Source organism: Callorhinus ursinus, unplaced genomic scaffold (genome assembly GCF_003265705.2).
Source record: "Callorhinus ursinus isolate GAN/ISIS: 27379988/994484 unplaced genomic scaffold, GSC_fseal_2.0 scaffold3, whole genome shotgun sequence".
Taxonomy (NCBI): domain Eukaryota; kingdom Metazoa; phylum Chordata; class Mammalia; order Carnivora; family Otariidae; genus Callorhinus; species Callorhinus ursinus.
The window spans coordinates 8,542,865-8,562,417 of record NW_027397065.1 but is presented as its reverse complement, the minus strand read 5'-3'; the positions used below and the strand labels follow the sequence as shown (position 1 = coordinate 8,562,417).

The window sequence follows — 19,553 nt, the reverse complement described above, 5'->3', positions numbered from 1 at the left end:
TTGACAGAGAGAGACACAGCAAGAGAGGGAACACAAGCAGGGGGAGTGGGAGAGGGAGAAGCAGGCTTCCTGCTAGCAGAGAGCCCCATGCGGGGCTAGATCCCAGGACCCTGGGATCATGATCTGAGCCGAAGGCAGACACTTAACAACTGAGCCACCCAGGCGCCCCTGACCTTTCCTTCTCAGAATGCACCTGACTCATTGTGAAAAGTGATTTATAAACAAACAAAAAATGGTTGGCTATGTATGACCCCAAATACTCAAAATTTAAGCATCGTTTGTAAAACTAGGAAGCTGTGCTTTTATAAGAAAAGGAAACTTACTTTCAGCTCTTGATTTATTACTTGAGAATCTATTTCTCATGATACTATCTATCTTAAGACGCTCTTCCAGTTAAAAAAAATGCAGGGCAAAATACAACTAAATTATAAACCATCTAAGTTGCCTTAGGAAAAAAAGGCTGCTTTTGTATATGCTTGGAACTGCAGAACCAAGTGGGAGAAACTAATTAGAACCACCTTCTTTCTCGGGTATTAAATGTACATGGGGTGGGAAAAAGACAGATTTCTCAGAGGAAAGCAGAAAAGAGCCTGGGCACCAGTCTGCATGTTGCCTTTGAAGCTGAGTTTTGCAGAGAGCTTGGTGGCATGCGCTTACATCATGGCATCTGAACTCCGGAGTGAGGCTGGTGCCACTTCCAACAATATTGAATATTAGAAGCAAAGAAAAGGTGCTCATTCTCCAGTTTTTCCAAAAATACAGACATAGGAACTTTCAAAATGTACTTTATATTTTGCTAATACACTGGACTTTTCAGCATTCTCTTACCCCCTTTTTATAATGTAGATATTTATTTTATTGTAATTGTGTTAATTTTTTTTCAATTCTGAGAAATTCTCAACCATTACCTTTTCAAATCTTCTTTTTCTCCATTCCTTATATTTTTTTCTTTTGGCCATCTGTTCTCATACCTCCTAGCTTAGTTTTCATATTTTCTCTTTTTTGTATGTTACCTTGGTGAATTCCTTAGTACTAGCATCAGATTCTAATTCATTCCTCGTCTCTGCTTCTCACCTGGGGTTTATCTCAAATATTAAGATATTTCAAAATTTCAAAGAGTATATTTGTCAGTGCCAAGATTTCTGAAATTATTTCATTTTCATATTTGCCTGTTTTTACATTGTTTATATCTATTTTTGTTTTTTATGTTTCAATGTTTTTAGTGGATAAATATTTCTTTCTATCGGGGTCAGTTGTTAAACTTTTTCTGTAAATGGCCAGATATTAAATATGTTCAGTGGTGTAGGCCACATGGTCCTAGTTGCAACAACATAGACTTAACTCTGCATTGTGAGAGCAGCCATAGAATATATGTAAGCAAATGGGTGTGGCTCAGTTCCAAGAAAAATTTACTTACAAAAACAGGTCACTGCAACCACTTTGGAAAACAGTGTGGCAGTGCCTCAAAATATTAAACACAGAGCTGCCATATGACCCAGCAATTCCACTTCTAGGTATATACCCAAGAGTAATGAAAACCTATGTTAATACAAAAGCTTGTATACGAATGTCCATAGCAGTGTTCTTCACAATACCCAAAAGGTGAAAGGACCCAAATGTCCATCAACTGATGAATAGAAACCAAAATGTAGTGTGTGTATACAGTGGAATATTATTTGTCAGTTAAAACAACAACAACGAAGTGCTGATACCTGCTATAATACACACAAACTTTGAAAATATTATGCTAAGTGAAGGAAGCCAGACACAAAAGACCACATATTCTATGATCCAATTATAGGAAATGTCCAGAATAGACATACCTATAGAGATAGAAATTTAATTGTTACCTAGGGCCTAGGGAAGTGTAGGATGGGGAGTGCCTGCTAATAGGAGTGGGGTTTCTTTTTGAGGTGATGAAAATGTTCTCAATTAGCTTATGATGACAGTCACGCGATTATATAAATATACTAAAGACCACTGACTGCACAATTTAAGCAGATGACCTTTGCATGTAAATTACATCTCAAGGAAGCTATTAATGAAGAGATGAAATGGGCAAACAGGTAAGGGGCCAGGAGGGCCACAGTCTGAGGATTCCTGCTCCATATTTTCAAGGATCCTAACATACTTATCAAAGTTATTCATAGTTTGTTCTCTTTTTAAAATTTTTTCTGGCTTAAATTCATCTTTTTGATTGTTGATTTTAAGGGCTATCTGTTGGTTTTCCTCCAACGTTTGAAACTTCTAAACAGCAGCTAATCTTGAGTAGAAAGCATTTGTCTCACCGCTTGTTCTCTTTGCTGCCTACCCTTTTCTGTCTAACGGTATTATGGGCACCTCCACTCAGCTCTCCTGTTCCAAAGGACCTAGTTCAATGTCTTGGGCTTCCTGTCCCCATGGTGACATGTAGATATGATAGCTATTCAGTCTGCAAACTCTAGAGAACTGGGCCCAGGTATTTGATGGGATGCTTTGTCTGCCTTCTCCTTGGACTTGAGAAGTCCTATAGGCCAAAGCGCAGGCTACTGTAGCAGGGCTTTTTCAGGCTCCCTTCATGCAGATGCTATTGCCCCAGTCCATCTGCCTTGGGTCAATCTTTTAGGTCCTAATTCACCCCCACAGCAGTTGAGCCACTCCTGCATCCACTGGCTTATGGATGCAGAAAACATTGGGTCCATGGTTTTGGTCCAGTTTACTACTTTGTGTTCCTGCTCTATTTCTGAGCCACAGAAATGTTCACTTTAAAAAACATTTTCTCTTGTTATATCCTGCCTTTAACTCCTATGTAAGGGCTCCTATGGAGAAGGGCAGAGGGCAATCCACGAATTTACAGTGCCATTGTGACTGGACACTTTTCAATGCAATGGAATTTTAGCAAAAATTTTCAAAAAGCATATCAAATGCTCCTTGGTAGACATTTTTTTTCTTCTTCTAGAAATCTTGAATTTGAAATAAGTGGAGCATATTCAAATGGAAGTGTGTTATAGTGGTTGCAAATAAAATATAAAAGATTAGGCCAGCAGTCAGAGCTGAACACATATTTTTGGGAATCACAGAAGTCAAGAAAACAATTATAGCCCCAATGATAACAATGTTCAAAGGGATACCTACAAACAGATCAATGAGATAAATCCTCTAATTTTTACTTTTGATGATATAACAGATTATTCTTCTTTTTAATGCTATATTTAGCTTAAGGATCCGAACCTATAAGACTTTATGGTGCATTTATGATTATTATATTAACTATTAACAATAGTCAATTAATATTAACAAATATTAACTATGCTCCGGCTATCCACTGAGCACTCTTGAAGGCCATGTGATACAGAGATGAATCATAAATGGTCCTTGCCCTCCAAGAATTGCTAATTTATTAAGGAGATTAACCACATATACGGAAAGAAGTCACCGTTTCATTCTAAGATAAGTGCTATAATGGTTGTAATGACAAAGTGCCTCAAAGGCATAGATGAGGAAATGAGCAATTCTTACCTGGTATGGTTCTGTGAAGAGGCAATTGCAATTCAGAGAAGAGGTAGCATGTTGGGAACTTCCAGAATTTCTATAAAAGACTGAGTAGTACCTTGTTGGAAAGGGGAATTAACTTCTGCTTATCCAGCAAGCCATTTTTACTTAGATTATGGGTTTATTTTGGACAGCTGTGTAGAGTGAATGAAGATTATGGAAAGGTAATAAACCCCATTCCACCTCTCTCTCATCCACATTACTTAACTAAACACATGGGTTTTATCAACTAGTGATGAAGAGTTCACAGTAGAGGTCTCCTTAGACGAGCAAAGATGACGGGATCAGGTAATTTTAGGAAAGAGTAAATCAATACGTGGCATGGTCAGAATGCAGGATAAATAGTAACTGACTTGGGGATGAAAAGATGGCTTGGGGGCGGGTGGACTGTAGGGACTCCTGTGTTGTAGGCCAAAGAAACTGGATTTTTCTCAGGCAACGAGAGAGAACCTGAATGGCTATAATGCTGGAGTGAGGGAATCCACTTTACATTGGTGAAATGTAGACATCTGAGAAAATGAGATGGAGAAGAAAAAGACCAGAACTAGTGACCACTCAGGAAAATACTGTAAGAGTCCAAGTGTGAAATAATGACTATTAGACCAAATTGTCATGGCAATAGGGGAATTAGAAATATAATAATTTTTTTATTTGAAAAGCTATAATAGAACAATGCTCCTATTAATATTTCATGGCAAGAGGTTTCCCTCATTGAGAAACAACTGCTGAAGCTTTTAGCATTATGTTTAATGCTTGAGGGCTATGTTTTTCAGATAATTGGAGTATTATTATCTACTATATCTATGATGGAGTATATCCAAAAGGTGATTTAGCCATGAGGAAGAATTAACTCATTAGGTTAGGCCCTTATGTTATCACTTCTGAAAACATGCAAACACTGGCACTTTTATATCATACAGAAAACAGAGGAAATCTTATCATTTGGGGAAAGACACAAACCTTCTGTTTAAAAAAGAATATGTATTTTAGTAAAATGAATCCCAAGTTGAATAAAAGCACAGCTTTTATAAATTCTATGTCCCATGAAAAAGTAGGATTTCTACAGTGAACATTGCTTCTTTTATTGAAGAATCTAAGATTAATTGTAGCCTTAAATAATATTTCTGCCCACACAATGACTGCATGCTTAAATGGGAAAGAAGAGAGCAGAGCTGGCTAGACACAGCTATCCTAACAGACTAATAGCAAAAAGTCCCTTCTCTTTACATCAGGACGAAAATCTTTTCAAAGGTTTTCAAAGAAAATCTGTTCCCTGATCCACTTCAGGAAATAGAAGGCTCTTCATACATTAGAGGGTCTACTTTTCTTACCCCGTGATAGTATCTACTGAGTTGCTAATAATGTATTAGACACTATTCAAGGGACTTCATATATGGTATCTTGCTTAAACTTTGAAAAGCTCTTAAAATGTGAAAATTCCTCTCACACATTTGGCTTTAGAAAAGAGACTTCTTCATTGGCCCAAGAAGGATCCCCCAACCCCAGCTCACAAGATTCTAATGTCCCCATCACTCACACCATTTTAGAGGGAATTTTCTCTATGTAGGTGTGTGGTTATTGTTCCTAGTTAAGAAAATTCCTAAGAGACTCTAATCTAACAACAACAACAAAAAAGAATCAGCTCATAAAAACCTGTGTTAAGTATGATTCAAAGGGAAAAAATGAGCTGCAGTGAAAGCCAATTTGAGCTGGAAAGACTTGCACTCTTAAGTAACCAGACATGTGTAGCCAGTTATGAAGCTGTCCGATCACATATGTTTTTAAACATCTGTCAGCACAATCAGAACTCCACATGCAAACCATGGCACTCATGAGCGTTAGGGAAGGATCTCTATGATGAAGTCTCCGAAGCTGAGAGAAACGAACAGATTTCACAGGCTGAACACAGGTTGTTATTGCTTCACTTGAAGAAAGCCTGGGGAAGCAGCTCCCAAGGTTGTGAGGCATTTGCTTGAACATTAATATCTTAAGGACAAAATCGGAACTGGCAATAAAACCTATCGAGCCCTGAAGAAAGAGACGTGTCACGAAGTGCCAAGAAGCAGGAGAAACTAGGGAGCCATAGCTTAACTTAGGGCTTCAGAGCTTCAGAGCTGGAAGCTGAGTCTAACTTCTCTCCTTCCTTTCCTTCCCCTCCTCCCTCCCTCCTTTTCTTCCTTCCTTCTTTCTTTTTGTAAAAATTATTCAGTGACATTTTACCACCATTAAAAAGTTCCCATCTCCAAAGTACAAATAGGGTTCCTTCCAAACCTGCAGCGTTTGTTCTTCCTCTGAAGACATCGTCATATGCTTTCCACTGTGGCTTCACCTGGTAGGCATGGATGAACACCACAAACACCACCACAAGGCACATTAAAGGAACAAGGGCCGCTGTGAACAGAGCCGCATAGATGTTTGGGATGAAACATCTGGAAGAGAGAAGAGGCGATGAGATAACTCAGACAACTTCGATATAAATGTTTCTATATTTGGAATGTGTGACGTCATCACTTTATACTAGCGCTTTGTATTGAAATGTTGGCAAAAGCAAATTTTTGGTTTGCCAGATTGAAGCTTTGTTTGAGTAGAGGTTACACGATTAAATCTAACCCACTGCTTCACAAAGTCGGTTCCAATGGAACATGCACATCCTGAGGTGCTCAGAAAACTTTAACAGAGGTTATGGCAAAATAAATTTGAGAAGTGCATGTTCACTTTTCTAGCTCTATCTTGTTGGCCTACTAGACCAAGGTCCCAATGAGCACTGCATAAAAGGTGCCATTGTTTAAAGGCAAATTTGAGGATTCCTAGGGCTCATTCTGTCATTTCCACAAACTTGTTTTTTGAGTGAAAGGCAGTTTTGTCATTTCTAAGTTATACATCTTCTTTTTAATTTTTTCATTAAGATTTTATTTATTTGAGAGACAGAGAGAAGGAACAGGAGAAGGGGCAGAGGGAGAGGGAGAAGCAGACTCCCCACTGAGCAGGGAGCCCAACTCGGGGCCCGATCCCAGGACTCCGGGATCATGACCCAAGCTGAAGGCAGACGCCCAACCGACTGAGCCACCCAGGTGCCCCTAAGTTATACATTTTCCCAAGAACCATGAATTCTCTTGAAAATGATAACTTTCCCTTTGGAAGTTCTATTACACAACTGTATCTATGATTACTGGAGTTTATTTAGATCAGTGAGGTCCAAGGTAAACTCACATTATTTATTTTGGTAACACTGAAATTCAATGGAAAATGGTTTCAGTGATGTAACTGGAAATTTTTACTCATTGGCCATAAAATCCTCTTGTTCTTTACATAAGAAATGTAAAAAAATGTCAAAATGGAGGACTGTTAAATAGGCTCTCACTATCTAAAACTGTGCTTTTGAAGTATCATAAAGAACACACCTCCTACAACTTATGACACTATAATACTTTTAATTACAAGAAATCTTCGTAGGGAGTGACTTCTTTCAAATATATTTTTCTGACTTTTCCATTTTCAATATCTATAAACCTAGGTTACAATATAGCCAAAACTAATGGATTTCTGAAGAAAACTCAAGGAAAAAGTATAAACTATTTAGAAGGAAACCTCAAAATCCAAAATATAGGTAATCAGGAGAAACAGCCATTTCAGCAACTGGGAAAAACAGTGCCTCGATTTCATATTTAAAAAGAGATACATTATTAAAGACCTTACTCAGGTATTACTTCTAATTAACATGACCTAGTAAATGTATTCCTCAAGTAAACAAGACACATTTCAAGAGATATTTCAATATACATTCTGCATCTGCAAAGAGATGTCAGAATGATGAATATCTTGGCTTTTAGAATTTAATTTGGACAGCACAAAGCCTGAATCATTCCCTGTACGCTCATCTGTATGCCAGGAGACCTGTATCTTCCAGGTAAAAGGCATATGATTAAATAAAACAGGCAAACATTAATGGCTTTGATCTTGAATATATTTCTGCACTAAAAATAGTAGTCACGTTGGCTACTCATTTTCTGCACACCAGCTTTAAACAATTGTTTACATCTGAATTATGGATTCACTGCCCGAGACTGTACAAAAGTTGCTTAGACCAACACGGACACTGACAAAGGAACCCACACGCAGGCTTCGGTGCTTAATTTTTACCTGGAAGTGTCATCACAATTCAACTTCAGTCTGTAAAATGGGGTTACTGAATCTGTTGTGACCTGCTCGGGGAGTAGTAAACATTTCGCACCGAGTGCTGTGACACAGGTTTGACCCGTCAATATCTACATTTTCCAGGGGCTGACCACGTTTGGTTCTCATGTCTCTATTTGAAGTGCTTTCCTAAAAACTTTCCTTTAGAAGATAATCTTCGAAAGCAGAACCCCAACCAATGGCACACTATCCTGGTTAAAAAAAATAAAAGAGGCAAAGTGAACCCCCAGGAAGTGAGAAGTGACCAGTGGCTCTTGGGAAGAGAAGGGAATCCTCTAAATGCTACAGCTCTTAAAAAATCTCCTTTGCAATTCTCCCTGCTTGTATGATGACTTGGTCATGCTGGCCCATTCTTTCAGAGAAGGGTAAGGAAAATTATCCAATTCGGAGGTGACCCACTTTCTCCTGTTTCTTCAGAGCTGCACAAGTCATGGCCTCTCACAAGTACTGGGCTGCTGAGAGTGCCCAAAGTTTGTCCTCCACATGGTCAACCTGGGGCCAGATTACTGATGAGGAGGGGTTTGGCTCCACAGCCTGCCTGGTCCTGGTAGCAGTACCTCCTGCCTTCTTGGCCACTTCAGCACTGCTGTCCCGTGTGGCACTGCCCGCGCCCACTTCTGTGTAGCTGAGACTCCACGCCAGTCTTCCTCCAACAAAAAGCAATCTGCCTTACGTATATAGGTACTACCTCTCTTAGGGACTACGGAGCCAGACAACTCTTCTACACCACTATCAAATGAGGCAGTTGCAAATGAGACAGGGCTAAAAGGGTAACCCACCAGAGCAGATAGCAGTCAGGGCCCCACACTCCCATGACCCCATCCATGGAAAGCAGGTGGAGAGGCTATGTCATTCCACATCCTCAAATTCTATTTCCTATAGGAACACCTTCTTCTAAATTCTCCTCATTTAACTTTTCCTTTAAAGCTAATAGGTATTGAATTTTCTGGTCAGTATTTTCTGAATGGTATTTCTACTGGTACAGAATAAAACTTCTGACAAAGGTTTAAAAGTGCCCAAGATAAATGAAGTATATTCTATCCTTAAAAGAAAAAAAACAAAGAACAACAATGACGACGACAACAACAAAAGAAAACAAGCCGCACCAACCAGAATTTCTTTCAGTCCAATCGAATAAGATATATAGTACATCCAGGTAGTCTGAGGATTAGATCATATGAATGTGATGTGTGGAGTTAGGAAATTGTGAATATCACGTTAGAAATGGTTTCTGAAAAAAAGGTTGGGAACAAATTCTCACAAAAACTGAATGTAATGTAAGAACTGGGGAGACTGAATGCTCTGCACACACAAGAGCTGTGGCAGTTTTTGCTTCAAGAACAGATGTGGCAGTCACCAGGGAAATGAGACAAAGGCCACGTGGATTTGCTTTCTTAAAAAACGGTGAGGAAAATGTGTTCCTTGTAATTACCAGCTCACCCAGCTTCAAAGTATTCTGGTGACCCTTCTCTCTTTTGGTGTTGAGTACTCTTCTGGATTCTCGCAATCCCATGACTAACTTTTGCTGTTCCCTTTTAAACTTTCATGGGTAAATTTCCTTTCTTATTATAACCCACGGACAATCTAATTTATTTCAAAATCTTGTCAGGACTTCATCCTTTTCTCTGTTTTCGGCTAGATGATACAAGAAGATGCTGTTTCATTATCTTCCGTGTTCCCCCTTCAGTCTACTCTTAGAGCATTCACAATGCTTTATGTCACTTTCTAATTTAGTAAGATTATTACCTCCCCTAGGTAGCACTTTATACTTACTGAAGTGTTTTCACTTGCATTACCTAAACTTAGTGTTAAAAAAAAAAAATTATGTGGGTGGCATTTCAGTTTCTTTTTCCCTGTATGAAGTCAGCATAAGAAGGAACTCAGGAGCAAAGGTATCCAAGAGAGACATAAGATCCACTTACAACTGCTGAAAATACTGGGAGGGATGCTGGGAACTCCTTGTATGTGAGACTGTGATCTGAGTCCATCTAAATTATATTTTAAAGAACAAGTTGACCCTGGTAAACTGGAGGACTTGAAGAAATCCAGGGTTACATCCGGATTACATAGCTTTCGAAAAAAGAACTAGGTAATGAAAAAATAATACAGATGATCCTTGAGCAATGCAGAGGTTAAAGGCGCTCACCCCCTGTTCTAGTAAAAAATCCACATCTGGGGACGCCTGGCTGGCTCAATCAGTAGTGCCCGTGGCTCTTGATGTCAAGGTCGTGAGTTTAAGTCCCATTTTAGGTGCGGAGCCTACTTGATTAAAAATTGTTTTAAAAAAAAATCCACGTATAACTTCTGGTTCCTCCAAAATTTAACTACTGATAGCCTATTGGAAGCCTTACTGATAAACATAAATGGTTGATTAACGTATTTTGTATGTGATATGTATTCTACACTCTACAGTTAGAATAAAGTAAGCTAAAGAAAAGAAAACGTTACTAAGAAAATCATAAGGAAGAGAAAATACATTTACCGTATGTATGGTTATTTATTAAAAAAAAAAAGGCCATATATAAGGGGACCCACACATTTCAAACCGTGTGGTTCAAGGGTCAACCATAAACGTTTGTTTCCAAGGTCTTCTTTGTAAGTACTTCTCCTCAATAAGACAAAATTAACAGTTATGACTTCCAGGCTCATGTGCCAACCTCCCACAAGGTAAGTCTCCTTAAGATTTCTTGAATGAGGGGCGGCTGGGTGGCTCAGTCGTTAAGCGTCTGCCTTCGGCTCAGGTCATCATCCCAGGGTCCTGGGATCGAGCCCCGCATCGGGCTCCCTGCTCCACAGGAGGCCTGCTTCTCCCTCCCCCACTCCCCCTGCTTGTGTTCCTTCTCTCACTGTGTCTCTCTCTGTCAAATAAATAAATAAAATCTTAAAAAAAAAAAGATTTCTTGAATGATGGCACCTACATCAACAGCTACATTTGTTGCTTCAATCAACTTTTTCTTTCTAGAAACTCCTGGTGATATGCTACTTTATCTGGGGATAAAGGAGAGGGTCTGTCAGTTTTATTCTAGAAATTTATTTAATGTACGATAAAGCAAAAATTGTTCATTTGTTGCAAATTGGTTTCTACTTTGTGTGGAAAGTACAGGGGCGCCTAGGTGGCGCAGTCAGTTAAGCGTCCAACTCTTGGCATCCGCTCAGGTCATGATCTTAGGGTCGTGAGATAGAGTCCAGTGTCGGTGTCAGGCTCCAAGCTTGGCATGGAGTCTGCTTGAGATTCTTTCTCTCCCTCTCCCTCTTCCCCTCCCCTGTTCATTCTCTCTCTCTCTCTCAAATAAATAAATAAATCTTAAAAAAAGTACAATATATCTGTTTATTGGCCCTAGTTGAAGAATACGGATGTTATTCATTATGTAGATGTTTATCATTTATAAGTAAAATCTAAGCCAATACTTGTGATTTCAATATTCCTTTCTGTGCATGTCCAATCTACTTTCTCTCCAAAGATGATATTATTTAACACATATTTCTTATTCACCTGTGAATGTGTGTGTGTGTGTGTGTGTGTGTATGAATGTATTTGTGTATATGTATGTATTTCCTGTCTCATCCAACATGGTTAGAGGGGTTTAGAGAAACACTTCAAGCACATTAATTTTTCCTACTGAATATATTTATGATGACATCAGAGAGATGAACTCACAACCCTGAGATCAATACCTGAGCTGAGATCAAGAGTCCGATGCTTAACCGACTGAGCCACCCAGGCGCCCCTTGACTGAATTCTTAAATTGCATGTTCCTTGAAGTTTAAACTTTAAACAAAAATAATATTAAGATTAAATTGCAGATAAGCCCTACAAAATAATGTATGGACTTAGAGAGAAAGGGGGAGGAACAAAGTGTTTTCCTAGAGTGAATTAGCTGGATGATGAAAACTATCTTAAATATTACTGCTACTATTCCTAATTCTACCACCACTACTCATAGTACCGGCAGTGATCATTTATATGTGCCAGGCATTTAATATATGCATTATCACACATAAACATCCCAACAATGTCACCAGCCTCATTGTTTATATGGAAAAATGACATCTAAATAACAGAAGGTCAAACTGCTAGCAGCATAAACAGGCTCATTTTTCCTCACTGCTACCCCTAGAATTCTAAAATTATTTCCACAATTCCAGTAAAGACATATTAGAGTTAGTGGTAAACATGCCAGTGTCCTACTTGAGGACAGGAACTGTAATATTTTCTTTATATTCCTCCTTAAGAAATGTTTATTGCATAATTAGACCCTTAAGAAATGTTTATTGATGTAACTGATTTTTAGCACTTTTAAAAAATCACTCAAAAAAAAAAGTAGGCACAGAAAATCCTGCATTTCATGTGCGCCTAGTTCAATAATAACCCAAGTAACGTATGAATATCTATCACATACTAGGTACAGTGTTGGATGTGGAAGAGCATATAAAGATGCCTGGGGATGGTGCTTCCCATCCAGAAGATTACATTTGTAAGTGCACAGCACTTCGGAATCTAGTCTTCTACTCAAAGTATTGTTCTTTTCTCAGCATCGGCTGCAGCACGAACCAGGAGCTTGTTAAAAATGCAGAATCTCACACCCCCATGACAGAGCTCCTGAAACTGCATTTTAACAAGATCCCCAGGTGTTTCATGTGCACATTGAAAGTTTGAGAGAAACACTCCTCTAGTGCATTTGTGGGACATAAAGTAGCTTAATGTAATTAACAAATTAATCTTTACAACTCTTTGGCATTGAAGCAAAGGGGACTGTGGAATCCCCAGGAGAATCAGACCCAGAGAGTTCATAGCACATGGTGCTCACAGTAGCCTGAAGAACCAGACAGAAAGAAAAGTGGCAGGAAGCTAAATAAATAAAGAAAGAAAGAAAGAACCTGGGATTAGCAACCTAAACTTTCTGATCATAGGGCAGGAGAGAGCTAGCAAATCATATGAGAATGGACACAACAGGTCTGCAGACAGGTAGAGTGAAAGGAGAAGGGCAGTGCTGGGGCTGTGGTGGGTGTGGATGGGAGGTAAATATTCAGTCCTGCTGCATCTGAAAAACCCATGAAGGAAGAAGTTTCTGTGAGTGTGAGTGCAACAGATATGCTCCTCGACCGCCCACGCTACTCAAGTTTTCCGGAAAAGGTGATCCCATGTGCCATGTACCTCTATCCCCACACTCTGGCCACAGATGACTACCTTTGAGATAGATACCTGACCCAAAGACAGACATTCTTCTGGCTTGCCCCTGACGAATAACTTGGTGCTTCTGCTGTAAAAGTGGAGCTGAGCCAATCAACTTTCTGCTCTGAAGAATCAGAAGTGGATAGTTGCCAGTTACCGGTGGGCACTAGAGCCGACATACATTCAAGGCAAACATCCATACTGTAGTAAATACATAATGAATATACAGAAGAAATAGGTAGACAAAGGGAGGAGAGAAGGAAGGGTTGGAGGAGCAGTCAGATAGTCTCAACCTGAAGCAAGAGACTCTGTGGTCTCTGAAAGATGAAGAGCATGGTCTTGGTTTTCAAGGTATTCTAGTTCCAGATTTCTCTGAGGTCCAACTATACCTCATTATCGGCTTTTGAAATTCTATGAGAATGCCTGAGACTGTCTATAACTCCACTCTCTTTACTTTAAGTAGCTTTAGTGGGTTTTTACACGCCACTGTAATGGCCACAATTAAAACACACCTAGTGAGTGAGGGATAGAGAAAGAGGGGGTGAGTGCACAATATTGTTTAAAGCAATGTGGCTCTTTTTTTTTTTAAAGGCTTTATTTATTTATTTGACAGAGAGAGAGAGAGACTGAGAGACACAAGCAGGGCTCCGGAGCAGTAGACAGAGGGAGAGGGAGAAGCAGGCTCCCTGCTGAGCAGACAGACCGATGTGGGGCTTGATCTGGGACCTGAGCCGAAGGCTGATGCTTAAGTGACTGAGCCACCAGGCGCCCCAAAGCACGGTTGCTCCTGTAGATATAGGTAGGAGATCACTGCCATGTCTACCAGTTTTAGAGCTTATGCTACACCATGCTTAGAGTTGCTTTCTAACTTGATACATTGACTACCTCCTTTGAAGAAGCCAAAGGACCAAAGAATAAGAATCAGTCTCACCTTTTCCTACTTAAAACGTATCTCTCTGCTTATATTACCTGAAAAGATTGAGCAAAGAACAACATGGACATCTCAGAGCAATACTGTTTCGTATACTTCAAAAAGAGCAGATATTTAAACTCGTCAAGTATTAAACTAAAATTTCCAGTCAGATATATACACCCAAAAATAGCCTTTTATTATATACAATTAGCTCTTGCTGAATGAGACAGTTGCCCACATCCCTAGCTCATTAAAAAGGTAAAATATATTTACACATAAATTCCACAGATGAATAGTGGACTCCAAGTTATCAACAAAGGTTAGAGATGATTGGTGAAAAACATTCTGAAAAATCATGATTCTGCAAATGACCTTGTCTTTTTTCTTTTTCCAAGAAACTCAAGTCCGAGCAGTCTGTTCCCTGAACAACTTGGTGATACTGTTTGAAATCTGCCTACTGGCCAGTGCTTGCTAACTTTGCTCCAGGTATTTTCCAGTGAATCAAGCCCTTTCAGAATTTAATCAGAATGAGGTCAGGCTGACTTGTTATTGTTTGCATGTACTAATGCTCTGTTCTCATAAAATTGTTTGGTACTGGAAAATGTCATTGTCCTAGTGCATTCGAAGGTGTCCTGCCCTTACCTATTACTCACCAAGCCTCTGAATGGATGGCTAAAAAGGTTTTTTTTCTGACTAATCACATCCTTCTAATCACATCTGACTATCACAAGATAGTAAAATTGTAAGTTTTTCTACATTTATTAAAAAATAGATCTATAGAGGTGAAGATGGGGATACAAGATTAACGTCCAAAAAAATTTTTTTTTTGTGCCCTTCAACCTCCATTTTACTTCATGCTTGCTCCATGGACAGAGAGCCTTAGAGTGTAAGCTTTAGCAGGAAAGCAGTTTCAGGTGAAGCTGGTCCCTCATCACAGGCAGGAAGCAGTACTTTCCATCTTAGGTTAATATTGCAAATGCAGTTTTGAGTTTTTTGCACTTTAAATCTGAGATTTCAATAAACTCAACACAGTAATAGCTTAGAAGAGATTAGGGGGTCGTGTGTCATGTTATCATAAGTATTACTTTCTTTTCCTGATGAAGACTTTGTTGGCCTTCATGTGTTCCTTCCCCAAATACTCTTACAAAACACCTGTATATGTTTCATTAGAGCCCATGAAAAATATGAGAAAGGTAGAAATGTAGGCCTATGTTGGCAAGAGTGTAGCTACTCTAGCACCTCTAGCGATGATACATATATTTTAAGGGTTAACAAATTCTGACAGCAATGGTGATGGTTTCTCCAAAAGGCAAAAATCACTTGGTAGAAGGCTAGCCCAACTTTTATTTTATTTTTTAAAAAGATTTTATTTATTTATTTTAGAGAAGGAGAGAGAGTGGGGTGCCTGGGTGGCTCAGTCATTAAGTATCTGCCTTTGGCTCGGGTCATGCTCCCAGGGTCCTGGGATCGAGCCAGCGGGGAGTCTGCTTCTCCCTCTCCCTCTCCCGCTCCCCCTGCTGTGTTCCTGCTCTTGCTATCTTGTTTGCATAACTAATAATAAATAAATAAATTATATAAATAAATAATAAATAAATAAATAATAAATAAATAAATAAAATCTTTAAAAAAAAGAAAGGAGAGAGAGTGTGTGTGGGTCTGAGAGTATGAGTGCGGTGTTGGGGGGGGAGGCGCACAGAGGAAGAGAGAGAAGCAGACTCCCTGCTGAGTGCAGACCCTGATTTCATGACCCGAGCGCAAATCAGGAGTTGGATGCCCAACCGACTGAGCCACCCAGGTGCCCCAATAATCCGACTTTTAGTCAACCACATTTTACTGATCCGGAGCCACATTTCATTGTCCCGGAAATGAGGTCCGCAGATTCCTCCAACTTTATGTGAAAGTTGCAAATTCTCCAAGAGAAAATTTCTAGAGCATTCCCTGCAGACATGAGTGCTAAATCCTACCTACACCTTGTATTAATTATAGTCACATCAACATTTACAGCACACTGCAATAAGAGATGTTCCTAAATGCGGACGTCAAATCATTAAGACACTGTTAAGTGAATTCAGTCATACTGTTGAAAATATACTATACACTTCCTTGTGCTATCAGTAAAATTTTAATCTTAAAATCCTGAAAATAGCAGGGGTAACTTTTAACTATTGAGAAAACAGGGAAACGTGACTAGTTGAGGTGATATGCCAAGCATTTTAAGGTCATTATCTCAGGTTGTACATAACATAGTTATGTCTTATCTCCAACACTCAGCTCTCTTGCTGACCCCATTTCAATTCTGATATCCTGAATTTTTTACTGAACAAATATTTATGGATGTCGATCTTCAAAGTAATGGGTTATCACATCAAAGATGTGTTTTAGAAATCTAACCCATAATATGTTCATACCAGGTGGTTGCTAGAGCTAATCTATGACATTAGTATTTGTTGAGTGTTTTTGTATGTCCTGCAATGTGACAGTTATAGCTGGAAATATAAGAAGTATAAAAGGCATAACTCATTTCCCAAAGGATCTTGGAGCAAGAAAAAGAAAATGTAACAATAAGAAATTATTATAAAATCCCATAATGCACTACCAACATGTGAGGGATACCTAATAAATGTTTAAAAGGGTAAGAAATACAGGCCACAATACCTGGGGAAAATGAGATAGAGTTCAGGGACTAATTTCAGAAGAGGAAAGTAAAACTGGACGTAAAGGATATGGAGGCCAAAATTCCATGTACTCTATATGGGAAATCCCCGGTTTTGACAGGGAAATGACACATTTCACTTTCCTTGAATCTTTGATATCTGAAGGATTAGATTACACAGCTGTAAAAGAACATTGAAAAGTCCCAAGTTGGAAAGCTCTGAACTTGACACCACATGGATATAAAGTGATCTCCTTTATGAATTATGTAAAGAAGTTTTTTCTCAAAAGACAATAAATGATGTTGCTATTGAAGGTCCAAGTGTGGGAGGAAGAAGAGAGTAGGTAGAAACCTCTTATTGGATTATGGTAATACTGCCTACAAAAAAAAGAGTGTACTTTTTGGGGGGCTCTGGAAAGCCCAAAAAGAAGGCTCTGGAATCAGACTATGTGAATCAATCCTAGGTACACCTTTTATTGACTGTGACTTGGGTCAATATTGAGCTGCTTCTTACTTCAGTTTCCTAACAAGTAAAATGGAGAGAACCACAGCAACTTCTTCATAGGAAGAACTCACTCAATGAGTTAATACGTGTAAATACCTTGGATCAAACCCTGGCATGCTGTAAGGTGCACAATAAAATATATTTCTCATTATTATTATTATTATCATCATTTATTACTAAGCCCCGAATCCTTATATGTATATACACACACACAAGACTTAACCTGCACTTGAAGAAAAAGAAGATTTCAAATACTAGAGAGGTAAGTGTAACATCTATCACCTTTATGTGTTGGGGAAAAGTGCTGAACACTACGAGTTCAATGTTAGGAACATCTTTTACTGGGATAGTCAGGGAAGACTTCATGAAAGAGGTGGGATTTGATCAGTTATTTCCCTTTCTAATTCCTTACCAATCAGCAGATATTTGGTGATTCAGTTATGCAAACAAGAAGATCTGCCTGTGTCCACCATGTCCTCCACCATGTCCTCCTCTGCAAGAGGAGAAGGAGGAAAACTTTCCCTTTGCAGCTTTTCCCCATGACTCATGTGTGTTCCTGCAAGACCAGTTGTTGAAACTTGGTTCTAACTTGAAAAGTCAAGGTAATGAGGGGTCATTCAAAAAGAGGCAGGTAATAGAGAGGGCCATCCCACATAATGTGACGGCACCACCACAGGCTGACAAGTGGGCCTGGCCCAGAAGTGCCTGCAGAAGCAGAGAGAGCTGATGATTCAGGGATTGGAACTCCTGCCTTCTTCCCTGCTGTACTCCTGTCGCTCCAAGCCTTCAAGGAGAAGGCAAAGGATGTGGGAAGGGAAAAGCCAATTAGCTGATGGTTTTCTAGAGGAGAGAGAATTTCTAGCCTCTTGGAAGCCTGCACTCTGGATAAGGTGGCTGCTGGAAGATTCTCAATGTTAACTGTTAGAAAGCATGAATTGTGAATGTCCCCATCAACCTGGAAGGCTCACCAGATGGATAAAACTACCCTTCCTCCTTTCATTTAAGAAAGCGTGTCTTCACAGAATCCTAGAACTAGAAGGGATAGTAAAGGCCATCTGTACTTCCTCCAGCTTTATGGGTGAAGAAACCAAGGTGCAAGAACTTCTGAGGCTTGCCCAGCACTTGACTGAACTCCTAAGTCAGTGCCTTATTGTTACTTTTTAAGATTTATTTATTTGAGAGAGAGCATGTGCGTGTGAGAGAGTGTGAGCACTGTGAGAGGGGAAGAGGGAGAGAATCTCAAGCATACTCCCCAGTGAGCACGGGCCTACATGCCTGCACCCGATTTCACAACCAGTGAGTTCATGACCTGAGCTGAAACCAAGAGTCAGATATTTAACCAACTGAGCCACCCAGGAACCCACTAAGTCAGTGCTTTAAGTGAGGCATAGGTGGGACTCTAGAGAAAAACAGCCTAAAATGTTTGCAAGGGTCACATTCTGCTAAAAATCTAAAAATCCCTTTCTTAGGAAGTGTCTTCAGTGTTTTATTTTACTTTGCATATGAAGTCCCAGGAGCTAGGGGATTACTGAATAAATCATAGAATAAAATGATAAGCATGCATATTTCTGAATATAAACTCAATAGTCATGAGCCAGGTAACTTGGACAATACTTACTGCTCCCATGAAAGTTTTTTTTTTCTTCCATGAAAGTTTTTAATGACACCACATATTAAAATTTTTGCAAAATATAAAAATTCATACAAAAGAATAAATCCCACTTAGTTGGAGATATAACAAAGATATGAGGGAAGGGCAATGAATCCAAAATCGTAATCTGTCATTCATAAGCCCCTCTCCCACTGAGGTCCTTCCATCCCCTATAAAACAAACAAAAAACAAAAAACAAAACAAAACAAAAAACCAAAACAAAACGAAACAAAAAAACAAAACAAAACAAAAACCTGGCTTCAGTTGAACTAGTATTTTATCATAAGGAATTTATTTTTGACAACAGGATGTTCCTGTTATTTTCATGTCTTGCAATTTCAACAACAGGCTTTCAGGGCAGTGAAATGAAATGGGAACAGCAGAGTGATATTGATTTCTGAGCATAATCATGAATGTGTGAGAAAAATCCAAATAGCCTAAAACCTGCCTTAAAAAATGTAAGACTATCTCCTTCATGAGCTTTCTGGATTTCTTTTAACTAAAAAAAAGTCATGATCTAAAATGCATTAAAGATTTCTGGCTGAGGTTCTTAACTTTTTAATGGTAGCAAAACTTCTTAATTGTAGAGCTGGGCCATAAAAACTTCCTTTTGATGGTTTATTTTTTTCCTCTCTTTAAATAAAAGTTCCATGTGCCATGAAATGGAAACAATTTTTTAAAAGATTTTATTTATTTATTTAACAGAGAGCACAAGCAGGGGGAGTGCAGGCAGAGGGAGAGGGAGAAGCAGGCTCCCTGCTGAGCAGGGAGTCCAATGCAGGCTCGATCCTGGGATCATGACCTGAGCTGAAGGCAGACACTTAAATGACTGAGTCACCCAGGCACCCCTGGAAATAATTTTTAAAATACGCTTATAACTCAAGAGTGTGATATATATACCATCTGGGGTGGTATCATGTACTTTTAAATGAT

At 39.2% G+C, this 19,553-nt stretch overlaps 1 protein-coding gene across 2 annotated transcripts in view; it reads right to left on the bottom strand.

Moving 5' to 3' along the window:
- ADGRV1 (adhesion G protein-coupled receptor V1) overlaps positions 1-19,553 on the bottom strand; it is a 524,455-nt gene that overhangs the window by 87,069 nt on the left and 417,833 nt on the right. For both annotated transcript variants that reach the window (XM_073887989.1, XM_073887998.1), the window contains one exon: positions 5,803-5,960. In XM_073887989.1, coding sequence (XP_073744090.1) covers positions 5,803-5,960 — 158 coding nt within the window. The remainder of the gene's footprint in view (positions 1-5,802; positions 5,961-19,553) is intronic.